The 14,360-nt window shown below is 42.0% G+C and overlaps 1 protein-coding gene across 1 annotated transcript in view; it reads left to right on the forward strand.

Moving 5' to 3' along the window:
- The window catches only part of DEF6 (DEF6 guanine nucleotide exchange factor), a 42,750-nt gene that overhangs the window by 5,010 nt on the left and 23,380 nt on the right, over positions 1-14,360 (forward strand). The window contains exons 2-3 of the mRNA XM_072641843.1: positions 6,278-6,418; positions 7,059-7,244. Coding sequence (XP_072497944.1) covers positions 6,278-6,418; positions 7,059-7,244 — 327 coding nt within the window. The remainder of the gene's footprint in view (positions 1-6,277; positions 6,419-7,058; positions 7,245-14,360) is intronic.

Consider the following 14,360-nt stretch of genomic DNA (forward strand, 5'->3'; position numbering starts at 1 on the left):
CATCAATCACTATCATTGGTAAATTCAAACAGACCCCTTTCACCGTTAAGATCAAATATAAACTCTTCTGCTTGGCATTTAAACCTGGTCCCTTTAGAATTCTCCAGTCTTCTGTTGCTTCTTCTGTCTTCTGTATGCTCTACAATCCAATCAAACTGGCTTTCTTGCTGTTCTCCCTTGGATGCTCCATCTCCCATCTTCATGATTCCCCACTGGTTGTTCCTCATGCGTGTAATTCACTTCCTCCTCACCTCCTTTTCTTAGAAATCCTTGTTCCTTCAATTCTCAACTCAACCACCATTTCCTATTTGAAGCCTGTCCTCGTTCTTCCTCCTCCCTCACCCCAGCTCCCAGCATCTACCTTGTATGTGTTTTGAATATATTCCTCATAAGTCTGTGTTGTCTCCCTTGGTTGGATGTAAGTTGCCTGGGGGCTAGGACTGATTCATTTTTTATTTATATCCTCAGTGACAAGCACAGTGCCCAGTATGCAGTTGTTGTTTAGCTGTGATCCCATTGGCCATTTCTTGGCAAAGATACTGGAGTGGTTTGCTATTTCCTTCTCTAGCTCATTTTGCAGGTCAAGAAACTGGGGTAAATAGGGCTAAGTGACTTGCCCAGGGTCACAGAGTTAGTGTCTGAAGCCTAACTCCAGACCCAGCCCTTTATCCCTTGTGCCACCTAACACGTAGTAGGTGCTTAATAAATACTGTTTTCTCCTTACAAAGTTTTTCACAGCAATGGTGTCAAACGCAAACAGAAAGGGGACCAGAAGGATTCCTTCACCCCGCATTTTGACTTAGAAAGCCACATAGTAACATTATCTATGTTCTGTTGTATTTTTATGTATTCTGTGAAGTGTTTCCCAATTACATTTTCATCTGGTTTATCCCCTCTGGTGTTTGACACCTTTGCTTTCACACATTGCCCCAAATCCAGCAGTGGTGCCCAGTTGCAGCCTTGATACCTATGCTAATTTAATTTAATATCTAACATCATCTCCATCCCACTTAAGGGTAGAATAACAAAGTGGTCAGCCCCTGAACCAGGGAAGGGGTTCCAAGATGGAGCTGGAGTGAATGCAAAGTTTTCTGTCCAATCCAGGAGAAACACAAGGAGAAATCCTACTTAGGGAAGAAAGGAGAACAGAAAAGTCATATATAGTGGTGAAAAGGTCAGTGAGCAACCCTTAGCCAAAACATTCTCACTTAGTACAAGTCTTTATTCTGCCCCCTCTTCCTTGGGGGGACTGTGTTTGCTACCCTTCTCCTGAGCCAGGACTTATTCCAGCCATTATACATCCCAGACTTGGGTGTGGGACTATGAGAAAAATAGATAGTGGAAAGAGCGCTGGGTCTAGAGTCAGGAAGATTTGAGTCCAAATTCAGCCTTGCACATTTACTAGCTGTGTGACCTTGGGTAAGTCACTTTACCTTTGTTTTCTTCAGTTTCTTCATCTGTGAAATAGTGATAATAAAAGCAGATTTTTGTGAGGCTCAAGTGAATTCACTATAAATCACTTAGCACAGTTCCTGACACATAGTGGGCAATATATAAATAAATGCTAGCTCTTAGGAATGATAGCCTTTAAAGAGCATTCTGAGAAGGACTTTACCAGATTTCCATGGTAGGTGGAGCAGTAGGGAAAACTCTGACCTGAAGGGTAGTCCTGACTCTGTCCCTGGTGGGCTGTGTGGTCTTGGGCAAATAACTCTGACCTCATTTTTCTCCTCCATAAAATGATGGGAATAGATGCCCTCGAAGGTCCCTTTTAGTTCTAAAGGGCTGTTTCAATTGTATATTTCCCTGGAGAGACTAGAGGAAAAATACATCCCAACTTGGGGGTTCTCTGGTACCTCAGACTGGCTCCGCATTGCTCACTGTCCTTGGGATCCCTGGGTCCCAGCCATAACACTCCAAGGTGGCCACACCCCTTTCCTGACCCCAGCTGAGCTAGCCAGAGCACACCCTATTCAGGAAGCCCTAGCTCTCTGAGGTTTGCCAACCTCTCTGTCTGGGGACCAGCTCTGAGGCCCTGGCTTCCTGGAGCCCTCCCTTTCTCATCATCCTAATACCCCACAAGGGTATTTGGGCCCACACTGATAGCCACAGCCCTGGAATCTATTAGTTCTAGCACTTCCCCCAACCTTGGACATGTGTGGGCCCTGCCTAGGGAAGGGCAGTGGTAAAAAAGAGAAATGAAGAAACTGGTTGTTAAATTGGGCTCTGAGGAGGTGGCTGGCGTGATTAAAGTAAGGTGGGGACTGAATTGCCCATACATGGATAGGGCCTGAAGAGGAACCAGGGATGTTACTTAGAGATCTTCTCGTCCTAGAGTTCAGACAAGAAGCAACAACACATTGAAATACGTAGCTGTATTTCCACAGAACTAGTTTCCATCGTTGTCCTGTGTGTTTTATTTTGTGCATTAAAGACCATTCTGAGAAGGACTTTACCAGATTTCCAAAGGAGTCTGTAACACAAAAAATGTTAGGCCTACTCTCATTATGAAAAATTTCTAAGAGAAGGGAATGTACTTAACCACATTTACACAGCTAGCTCTCTTTCTTTCTGCCCAGAATGGAACAAGAAGATGGAAGCTTAAATTGATAGCAGGGAGGCTTTAGGTGACATGGGAGGAAATTTGACCAGGGCATTTGTGATGCCCCACTGTGCTGTGAGCACTGTACTTGGAGAAAGAAGAAAGCAGGAGCCTTGTTCTGAAGGAATGTAGCATACGTGTACAAACCTGAGGGAGTTCAGGAAGAATTATAGAGAGTCAGGAGAGTTAATACAAGGCCACCTTTGTGTGAGGAAGGGAAGCACGATCATTTGTTTGAGGTTAATTAGAAAAGGTTTTCTGGAGAAAGAGGGGGGCGTTGTTTAGTTTTCAGTTGATTGTTTAGTTACGATTTGAAAGAAAGCAAGTATATGTAAGTTATTCAAGCGTGACCTCATTTGAGGTTTTCTTGGTAAAGGTACTGGAGTGGTTTGTCATTTCCTTCTCCCAATCATTTTACAGATGAGGAAACTGAGGCAAACAGGGTGAAATGACTTGCCCAGAGTCACACAGCTAGTAAGTGTTTGAGGCCAAATTTGAACACAGGAAAAGGAGTTTTCCTGATGCCAGACTCAGCACTCTATCCACTGCACCACCTAGCTGCCTATAGACAGGAAAAAAGCACTAGAAATGAAGAGGATTGGGTCACTGAACCTCTCAGTATGCTCAGGTAACTCTCTAAGACTAAGTTTGAGGAGAGCTGCCAGTAAGCGTCAGTGGAGGGATTACCCTTCATTCACAGGTCTAGACAAATTTATGTGTGTGTGTGTGTGTGTGTGTGTGTGTGTGTGTGTGTGTGTGAGTGTGTGTGCTCTAGACCTGTGATTCCCTACAAATTTTATTTATGTGTGTATACATACACATACAATATGTACATGTATAGATATACACATGCATGTGTGTACAAATACACGCACTGCACATGTGTGTATGCATGTGTATTGCGCACATGCATGTGTGTATACGTGTGCATGCATGTATCACTCTGATGCATGAATTCTTCCTGCTTTGTCTTTACTTGCCTTATTTTGGCTTTTATCCTGTGAATTGGGCTGAGGCAGTCATTCTTCTTGGATACTGCCTAGCACTACCCATAAGTCCATGGAATTGCCCACAGTTGGCAAGCTCCATTCCTCCCATCTTGGGATTGTATCACTACAGTCAAGGGCAGGAGGTAGAAGAGTATATGGTTATGTATCCTCCCTAACATCACCCTCACAGGCTATAATTAGTCCCCAAACACCTTTCAGTGATCTGTTCTGCACATGTCATTCATGGATTTTCTGCCATCTTTCTTGACCTAATTGATTCTGACACCTCAATAGATCAAATGTTGGAGGCATATATTGGAGGTTATGATGCCATAGTGTCAAGGCCATAGAACAAGACTCAGCTGAGCATGTAGAAGAGGGAGGAATCTACCCCTTGGCACTACACTTACCTCTTGTCTGCAGCAGTGTATATAGAGCACCAAACTTTGATCAAGGATTCTTAACATGGACTCCACAGGTCCCCAAGAGGTCCATGGATAGAACCGAGGGAGGGTCCATGAGTTTGGACAGGAAAAAAAATCATATCTGGATTTTCATTAATCTGTAATTGAAATTTTGGGCAGGTCGGTGGTGCAGTAGATAAAGTGCCAGGCTTGGAGTCAGGAAGACTTATCTTCCTGAAGTCAAATCTGGTCTCAGATGCTTATTAGCTGTGTGACCCTGGACAAATCACTTAACCCTATTTGCCTCAATTTCCATATCTATAAAAATGATCTAGAGAGGGAAATAGCAAATATCTTTGCTAAGATAACCTCAAATAGGGGTCATGAAGAATCAGACATGACTGAACAACAACAAACTGAAATTTAGCATTTCCTTCAATTATGAATCTTAAAAAGTAAAATTATTCTGAGAAGGGACCCATAGGCTTTACTGGATTGCCCAAAGGGGTCCATAACACATAAAAACTTAAGAACCCTTGAATTAAAGTCTCAAAGACCTAGGTTTAAAATTACCTGTAACACTTATTAGTTGTGTGACTCTGGGCAAGTAATTCAACCTCTCTGATATTCATCAGTAAAATGGTAATTTTAGCCCCTACCTCAACAGGATGGTTGTGAAACTCTAATAGGGTAAGGAAAAATCCTTCAAAAATGTTAAGGGGCTACATAAGGACCAGTTATTATTACTGAGGTGGCAGAGCTTGGGGATACATTCCTCTGAAAAGCTCCTCGTCCCACCTCCCTGTACCTACTTGCATGGCCACAAATAAATGAAACCTTGGCTGTTGGCTCTGAAAGGCTGCCAACACCTGACTTAGAGTACAGAAAGCTGCACTTACTCTTATTTACCAGAAATTTTCGTCTCTTGAGCTTTAAGGGGCCTCCTTGTTCTAGTAGGGCCAGGATTTCTCAAATGAGCCAGTGTTTCTCCTGCCCATTCCCGTCATGATTTTATAAACTTTGATCTGATCCCTTCTCAGTATTTTAAAAACATATAGAATGTCACAGAATCATCTCTTTGGAGCTGGATGGAACCTTAGAGGACACATTATGTGTCCTCTTCAATTTTACAGGGGAGGAAACTGAGATCAACAAAGACTAATTGACTTGCCCAAGATCACTCAGCTATCTATCTGAAGGGGACCTTTGAGAACACCTACTCCAAACCCCTTCATTTCGCAGATTATGAAATGAACGCCCAGAGCAGTTAGTTAAGTCACTTCGAGCACATGTACAAACATGAAATATCTGGAAAATAATTTAACAGAACAATATGCTTAGAAGGGTGGGTTATTAACACTGCTCCCTTTGTGCTACTGAGAAACAGCATGGATTAGTGGAGAGAAAATTGGTCTCCAAAAGCTAAGAAGACTTGGCTCCATGACCCTGGGTAAATTGTTTAACCTCTCACTCTGAAACCCTGAAGGGTGGAGAAGGTGAAGGCTTTCTTCCTTTGCTAGATTGAGTTGAGTCTCCCAGGAGTTCTATGTGTCTAAGAAAGCACAAATCAAGTCACTATCCCTTTCCCTACCTTAGTGTTAAGTGGGAAAGCACAAAATGTGCTTTAATCACAATGATGGGAAGTCACAGAGATTGTTTAGTTCAATGTCTTCATTTTTCATGTGGGGAAACCAAAGAGGAAGTGACTTGCCCAAAGTCACACAATGGCAGGACCAGAGAGAGGATGTCATTCATTGCCCAAGGTCATATAATGAGAGTGCCATTGCTTTTCCCACTGCATCAAAATGTCTCTCATGATTTGTTTCTTAGAGCCATTCCCAAAGCCCACCCCTTTGGTCATTTGAAATGTACTTCCCTGGATCTTCTCCTATATTCATCTTTAGGTCTTTCTTGAGGTACACTAACCTGATAGTCCCCCCTGGCAGAATTCCAGGGTATAGAAAGTGTAAACACTGCTGGAGAAACAATGAGTATTTGATGGAAACGAGGCTAAGTCTTGGTACTTCACTCTACCTGGGGATTGAGGCCCCACCTAGATCCTTTCAACCTGTCATCCTAGGAACCTATGATTTTTCTAAGCATAAAAGATGTTCTCATCCAAGTGGCCCTGGGACCTTGGTAGCCCTCATCAAGAGTCGAGGGAAGGGGGACCTTTCCCATACTTGGCAAAGACAGTCCTGTGGACAATGGGCTGGAACAGAAACCTTTGGCAAAGTTTCTGTTTGGGGACTGGAGGATTAAAACAAGGACCTTTTTCCCAGGTCTTGTCCCACAACTTATACACAGTGCTGCACATCCCTCATGACCCTGTGGCCCTAGAGGAGCACTTTCGGGATGATGATGATGGCCCAGTCTCCAGTCAGGGTTACATGCCCTATCTCAACAAGTACATCCTGGACAAGGTGAGAGCTAAGCCCTGGGCCCCAATCTCTACCCTTATACCTACCTCTTTTAACCATCTTTGAAACTCTCCTCACCTAGTTGCTACCTCCATCTATCTATATCTCTCATTGACCCCACCCCATTGCCCTGGTTCCCAAACTGTAACTTCCTGAATTCATCCAAATGCTCCCACCTCCTACCCTCCAATTCCCTTGACATTTCTATCCTCCTTCCTCATTCAAGTTAATCCAGGTTATTTTGGCTGCCAAAGTGCCATTCCTAACTTTCCTCACTACTCAAATCCATATCTTGCTTCTCCCAACCTCCTACCCCAAACCCTGCTCATCTCCCTTGACCGCTACATATCTACCTTCACTAAGCTGACTCCAATTACCCCTTCTTCTTACCCAGTTTTATCTTTTTATTATGCCTCCTTCCTCTGTTTCCCCTTGAATCCCAAGTTCCCATGAGTTTTGCCTTGTCTCTCCCCTTGACTGGGATGGGGACTGGCAAGTTTTGGACCCAGACAGGCTGACTTCACATCAGCTCAGCTGTCTCCAAACCTAGAGCTCTGGTACCCTAAGGGCTTGGCAGGGTAAATCAAGTCGAGACCAAGTTTGGGATTGTGAGACTGGGCTGACGTCTTGGCTCTGATCCCAGGTGGAAGAAGGAGCTTTTGTCAAGGAGCATTTTGATGAGTTGTGCTGGACTCTGACAGCTAAGAAGAACTATCAGCCCAACCGAAATGGGAATAGCACATTATCCAATCAGGATGCTTTTCGACTCTGGTGCCTCTTCAACTTCCTGTCTGAGGACAAGTATCCCCTCGTCATGGTACCTGATGAGGTAAGGGGGTGGAAAGGGGACAGGAAGAGGGACTCAGGGAATAGTTGGGAGAGGTAACAGATAATTCCAAGGAGGACTGACCCCTAAGAGAGCACTGAGTTCTTCACTTTTTCTTTTGTCATCCTTTCCCCATCCTCATGCCCACCCCTTCCCTGCTCCCAGATGCCTGGTTGCTAGTGACTTAAAACTACTTCTGAAGGTATGACTTCCTCAAAGAATCAATCCACAAGCATTTCTTGAGTGACCATGATGTGCTTGGTACTGAAGCGACAAAGACAAAAATGAAAAGTTCTACCTTCAAAGAGGTTACATTTTATGAAGGGATAGGGATCTGGACTAGTGATTTTGGTGGTGGTATAGGGAAAACTCCCCAGTGAGGACGTACACTCTATCAGTACAAGTTGGTACCTTCTCCTCAATTTATAGTCTTGGAGGATAACAACAAAAGAGAGATGTTTAGGGCAATGAGAGGTCAAGTGACTTGTCCAGGATGTGAGAGGTAGAAACCCTGGTCCTCCTGTTTTTGAGGCCAGGTCTCTATTGGTGCCACCATACATAAAAAAGATATTCAAAGCAAATACAAGGCAACCTTTATTTTCCCCTTTTCTTTTTTGAAGGGGAAGAAAAAGCACTAACAGGTGGAGAGGTCTGCAAAGGACTGATGAGGGAGGTGGTGCTTGATCTAGGAGTTAGAGGTGAAAATTGACCAGTGGCCCAAAACCATCCCTTTCTAGATCCTCAATCCTTGGCTATCTTCAAAGAGAGCTGATGTGGCTGTTCACGTGAACTCTGAAGGTGGCACAGTAGATAGAGCAGTAGACCTGGAGCTAGGAAGAGCAGAGTGCAAATCCCGCCTTAGACACCTACCATGTGTGTGACCATGGGCAAGTCACTTAACTTCTGCCTGCCTCAGTTTCTTCAACTGTAAAATGGGAATAATGATAGCACCTATCCTCCTATCGTGAGGATCAAATTAGAATATTTGAGCACTCAGCACAGTGCTTGGCACATAGTAGGTGCTGAATAAAATGCTTATTTCTTTCCTTCCATGCTTCTAAAGGCCAAATCCCATGATGCCATAACTAAGAATGTTGGACTTGAAATTAGGAAGGTCTTAGGCCAAGTCTCACCTCTATCACATATTACTAGGACAATCCAGGAAAGTCACTTAACAAGTTTCCATATCTGTAAAATGAGGATAATAATACCTTACCAAGCTGTTGTGAGGCTCAAAGGAGATAACATATGCCAAGTGTTTTTATAAGCCTAAATGTCAATTATTTATGCTTATTAAAGGGTTAACCTGGGTCCCAGTGTTTGCATTTTATAAGCGGTTACCTGAAGAGGCCCTTCCCCCAAAGGAATGAATGGTAGTGTTTGGAATTTCTGGCACTTGATGTGCTGGCAAGCTGGGAGGGGAGGTGTTTGGGATCCAGGGAGGCTCATGTTGGACCAGTCAGATCATGCCACTTAGGCAACATGATTGTCTTTGGCCTGGGGCATTTCTTTAAATTATTTTCCTTATAAATTTAATACCAATTGCAACTATTTAACTCACATTTACAGAGCATCGTAGAGTTTCAAATAAAATCAGTCTCCAATAAAACCATAAGCTCTGAAAGATTTGTATTTTGCGGTGTAACCCTGGGCAAGTCATGTGATTATAAACATGTATATACATACATATAAGTAAGCGTTATCAAAACCAGGATTCACTCGGGACCAGGATTAGCTGGAAGGGACTTCAGAGGCCGTCAGATCTAAGAAAATAAGACACAGAAAAGTTAAGTAATTTGCCTAGACTCACACAGTCAGTGAGTGTCTAAGAAGGCTTTTATGCATCCGCAAAATGAGGGTGTTGGCCTCGGTGGTCCCTTCTAGTTCTAAATCTAACATCAACAGCCACAACAACAAAAATCTAAGATCTCATGATCCTTTCTGATCATTGTTTTGGCTATGTACTTTTAAAAGTCTTATATTAATTATATCACATAAATATAATTATTCTATTAGTAGTCTTTGGCTATTTTGCATATAGTCTATTTGTGTATATATCTTCTAATTCCTCTTTCTTTGATCCACATCCATTCGTATATCTTTCTTCTATGTGTCTTTGTATTTTTCATATTTGTTAATTTTTATAAAGCAGTAATATACCATTCTGTTGAAATGTCAGCCTTTATCTACTCATTCTTTAATTGTTACAAATATGAATTGTTTCTAGATTGATCGTTAATATGTCATCCTTTATCCACCCATTCTTTAATTGTTACAAATGTGAGTTGTCTCCAGATTGGTTGCTTGCAAATGTGCTCTAGCTCATCCTCCACTCAGTTGCCCAAATGATTTTTCTAAAGCACAGGATTAACCACGTCATTTCTCACCCAAATCAACTACAGTGCTTCCTATTCTGTTGCTGTTCAGTCATTTCAGTCAAGTCCAACTTTTTGTGTCTCCATTTGGAGTTTTCTTGACAAAGATACTGGAGTGGTTTGCCATTTCTTTCTCCAGCTTATTTTACAGATGAGGAAACTGAGGCAAACAGGGGTAAATGGCTGGTCCAGGATTACACAGCTAGTAAGTGTTTGAGGTCAGATTTGAATCACAAAGATAAATCTTGACTTCAAGCCTGGTGCTCTGTCCACCGAGCCACCTAACTGCCCTATTACTTCTAGGATGGAAGATAAACTTCTGTCATTTAAAGCCCTTCATGACCTGATACCTTCTTACCTTTCCAGTAAAACAAATGTGAATGTTTTTGTTCAGTTATGTTCTAGGAGTATAGCATTATGGGATTTAGAATTAGAAGGGACCTGAAAGAGCATGATTTTACAGATGAGGAAACTGAGACTCAGATAAGTTAAGTGACTTCCCCAAGGTCATAGAGGTAGGGTAGCCACTAAGCCCAGATTTGAACCTACATTCTCCTTTTGGAATAAATATCCTCTACAGAATCCTTTATATCCTATCTCACTAAACAGCTTGATTAATTTATGCAGAAAAGTTAAGAAATAGAAAAGAGAATGAATAATGATTAGAAATGGAATACTTACTGGGCAGAGGACCATACACAAAAAAAGCTGCTTAGAATTACAAAAAGGATGAGGAAGATGAGAATAAGTATATGAGGGTGTGTGTGGTAGGGCTGATGTTGGAGGTAGTTTTAATGCCAGTTAGTTCAGATCCAATGCTTGGACAAAATGAAGCACTCAGCAGTCATCAAACAGTTAACAAAAAGATGTTTGCTTTGCCCTAACACTGTGAGGATATGAAATAAGGAAATAGTGGCACTTAATTTCTCTGTAAGAGGTCCCCTTCATCTCTACATGGGAAAAAAAATCTAGTTATGAGAGCAGGATGTGATGAAGGGCTTACTGACTCAAGTGGTCTTCATAAATCCACCAACTCAAAGGAGGCCCCACCTTTATATGGTGGAGATATTTCATGCCTATAAATAACCAGGAAGTTTCACCAGGGAATCTGGGGCCAGTCAAGTCCTGGGATGGATTCATTTCCTTTTGTTGTTGCTAAGGTTCAGACATGTCCAAATCTTCGGAGTTTTCTTGGCAAAGATACTGGAGTGGTTCACCATTTCCTTCTCCAGCTCATTGAGAAAACTGAAGCAAACAGGATTAAGTGACTTGCCCAGGGTCGCACAGCTAGTAAGTGTCTGAGGCCAGATTTGAATTCACAAAGATAAGTCTTCCTGACTCCAGGCTTGGCACTTTATCTACTTCACCACCTAGCTGTCATTTCCTTTCAGGAAAAATGAATTCCTGTCCCTGGAGGAAAGGGGAAGAAAATCCCAAGCCATGAAATGCTGGTAGATTATCCACAGACAAAGTGGGGGGAGGTAAAGGCATCTAAATTATTTTGACTGAAGAGGCCAAGGAACCAGATTAGGAAAGAAAGGGAAAGGATTCAGAAGATTAGGAAAGGAATTTTCTTTCTGTTTTAGATGACATACATATTTCTTCTACTGTCCTTTCTTCCTTAGAAAGTACAGTAGGGTAGTTAATATGGGTGATATTTTCCTAGCGATCTAAAGTTTACAAAATGTTTTACAGAGCATTCAGTTTGTTACAGTTGCTGTTGTTTTTTGAGGCAATCAGGGTTAAGTGACTTGCCCAGGGTCACGCAGTTAATAAGGGTTTCTTGACACCAAGTCTGAGCTCTATCCACTGTGCCCATACATCATTTAATTTGACTTTCATAAAAATCCTCTAAAAAAAGGGTCATAGGTAGTATTCCCTCCATCTTACAGATGGGGACTATGAGGCTCAGAGAGGTAAATGACTTACCCAAGATCACACAGCTAGTGTCAGAAGTAGGATTTAAACTCATATCTCTCCTGACCTCTCCATCTAGCACTTTTTCTACAACACCATAGATTCTAGCCTTCCTCAAAAATATTAATGAGACAGCTTTTTTAATTTGAAAAGTTCCTGGAAGAGACTCAAATAGAGTTCTTTTCCAAATGATATATAATGTTGATGTCCCATCATGTTTGTAGAGTCAGTCAGTTAAAAAGCAGACACTATATACCACACACTATGCTAAGCACTAGAACTTGTAAAAAAAAATCAAATTTCATTGAGCTCCCATCTCAATGAACTCAGTCTAATGGGAGAGGTCACACATAAGCAAGTATGTGCAAACAAGTTATAAACGGGATAAATTGGAAATAATCAACCAAGAAGAAGGCATCAGCATTTAAAGAGGATTGGAAAGACTACTTGTCAAAGGTGAGAGTTTAGCTGAGATTTGAAAGAAATCAGGGAAGCTAGGAGGTAGAGAGGTGAAGGGTAAGGATTCCAGGCAAGAGGGACAACCAATGAAAATGCCCAGTTAGGAGTTACTGGTGTGAAAAACAGCCAAAAGGCTAGGGTCACTGGATCACATGGGGGTGAGGTGTAAGAAGACTGGAAGTCTGGTTATAAAGGGCTTCCTGACTCCAAGGTCAGGATGATGATGTTCTTGTTGAGTTGTGTCCAACTCTACAAGATCCCATGTACCTACGGGGTCTTCTTGGCAAAGTTACTGGAGTGGTTTGCCATTTCCTTCTCCAGTTCATCCCCATTTTACAGATGAGGAACTGAGACAAATAGGGGTTAAGTGACTTGACCAGGAGCAGCTAGTTGGTGCAGCGGATAGAGTGCCAGGCCTCGAATTAGGAAGACCCATCTTCCTGAATTCAAATCTGGTCTCCAAAACTTACTAGCCATATGACCCTGAGCAAGTTACTTAACACTTTTTGCCTCATTTCCTAACCTGTCAAATGAACTGGAGAAGGAAATGGCAAACCACTCTAGTATCTTTGCCAAGAAAACCTCAAATGGGGTCACGAAGAGTCAGACACGACAGAAACCACCAAGTAACAACAAAGACTTGCCCAGGGTCCCACAGCTACTAAGTGTCTGAGGCCACACTGGAACTCAGATCTTCCTAAGTTCAAGCAGGGCACTCTTTTCTTTGTACCACCTGGCTGCCTCTAACAACAACAATAACAGCGTTATATGCTTTATGGTTTATATACTTTTATATATAGTATATATACTATACTGTATGCATCATATATAGTATATAACTTTATATATACACTTTATATATTAAATATATACCATATATAGTATATAACGTACTATAATATACTTCATATATACACTTTATTGGTTGGTTGGTTGATTGTCCTTCATCTTCAAAGAGGACTAAAATGACCTTACCATGATAAAGTGAGTTTCAGTGTGTCCGACTACAGCTGATCAGACCAATATGAGCTCAGAATACTCTACCACAGGTTGGGCACAGATAGTCCATGTGAATATTTGGGGTGGATACCCCAAATTTGCTCATCCAGTATTTACTTTGTGCTGTCTCAATTCTACTTTGCTCAAAGAGCACAGCACCCTTTCTGACGTGGGCACACCACGCTGAGTGGTCCTGTGCCAGTGTCTCCCATGTTGCACACAAATCCAAAGTTCTTGAGAGAGACCTTGAGAGTGTTCTTGTATCACTTCTTCTGATCACCATGTGATCACCAGCCACATACGAGTTCTCCATAAAATAGTCTTTCTGGCAAGCATACGTTTTTCATTCGAACAACGTGGCCAGCCCATCAGAGTTGCGCTCTCTGAAGCATAGTTTGAATGCTTGGCAGTTCAACTTGAGCAAGGACTTCAGTGTCTGGTACGTTATCCTGCCAGTTCACATGGAAGTGATTCAGTCTCCTGGCATGGCACTGGTAGACTGTCCATGTTTCACAAGCATATAACAATGAAGTCAGCACAACGGTTCTGTAGACCTTCAGTTTAATAGTCAGTCAAATACCTCTTCTCTCCCAAACTTTTCTTCAGAGCCTCTCAAACACTGAGCTAGCTCTGGCAATTCAGTTTTATGCTGATAGTAACAATCCAAAGTGCTTTTATGATTCCCTGAAAACTATTTATGAACCAAAAACCTATGGTGCATCACAACTACTCAGTGCTGATGGATTAGTGATAAGGACATGATCCTAGAGAGATGGGCTGAACACTTCCATAGTGTTCTCAACAGACCATCATCAATCAATGCTGAGACCATTGACCATTTATCTCAGGTTGAAGTCAATCCCTCTTTAGATGAACTTCCAACTGAAGAAGAGGCTTTGAGGGCCATCAGGCTCCTTTCACGTGGCAAAGCACCTGGGGCTGATTCTATTCCAGCTGACATTTACAAGATAGAAGGACCATTGCTCATACAAAAGCGGACTGAAATTTTCCAAGTTGTATGCAAAGAGGAAGATATCCCCCAGGAGTTCAAGGATGCCTCCACTGTCCATCTCTATAAGGGTAAAGGGAATAGATTGCCCTGCGACAATCACAGGGGGGTCTCTCTCTTAGTCCTTGCTTGCAAAATTCTTGCTAGAGTCCTCCTTAATAGGCTGATCCTTCATATATGATATATGTAGTATATATGTATACTATATTATATAGTATATGATATGCTATTATATACTTCACACGTATGCATTACATATCATACATGTACTACACATACTACACATAGTATATGATATGCTATTATATACTTCACACGTATGCATTACATATCATACAGGTACTACACATACTATATATA

Source organism: Notamacropus eugenii, chromosome 2, assembly GCF_028372415.1.
Source record: "Notamacropus eugenii isolate mMacEug1 chromosome 2, mMacEug1.pri_v2, whole genome shotgun sequence".
NCBI lineage: Eukaryota > Metazoa > Chordata > Mammalia > Diprotodontia > Macropodidae > Notamacropus > Notamacropus eugenii.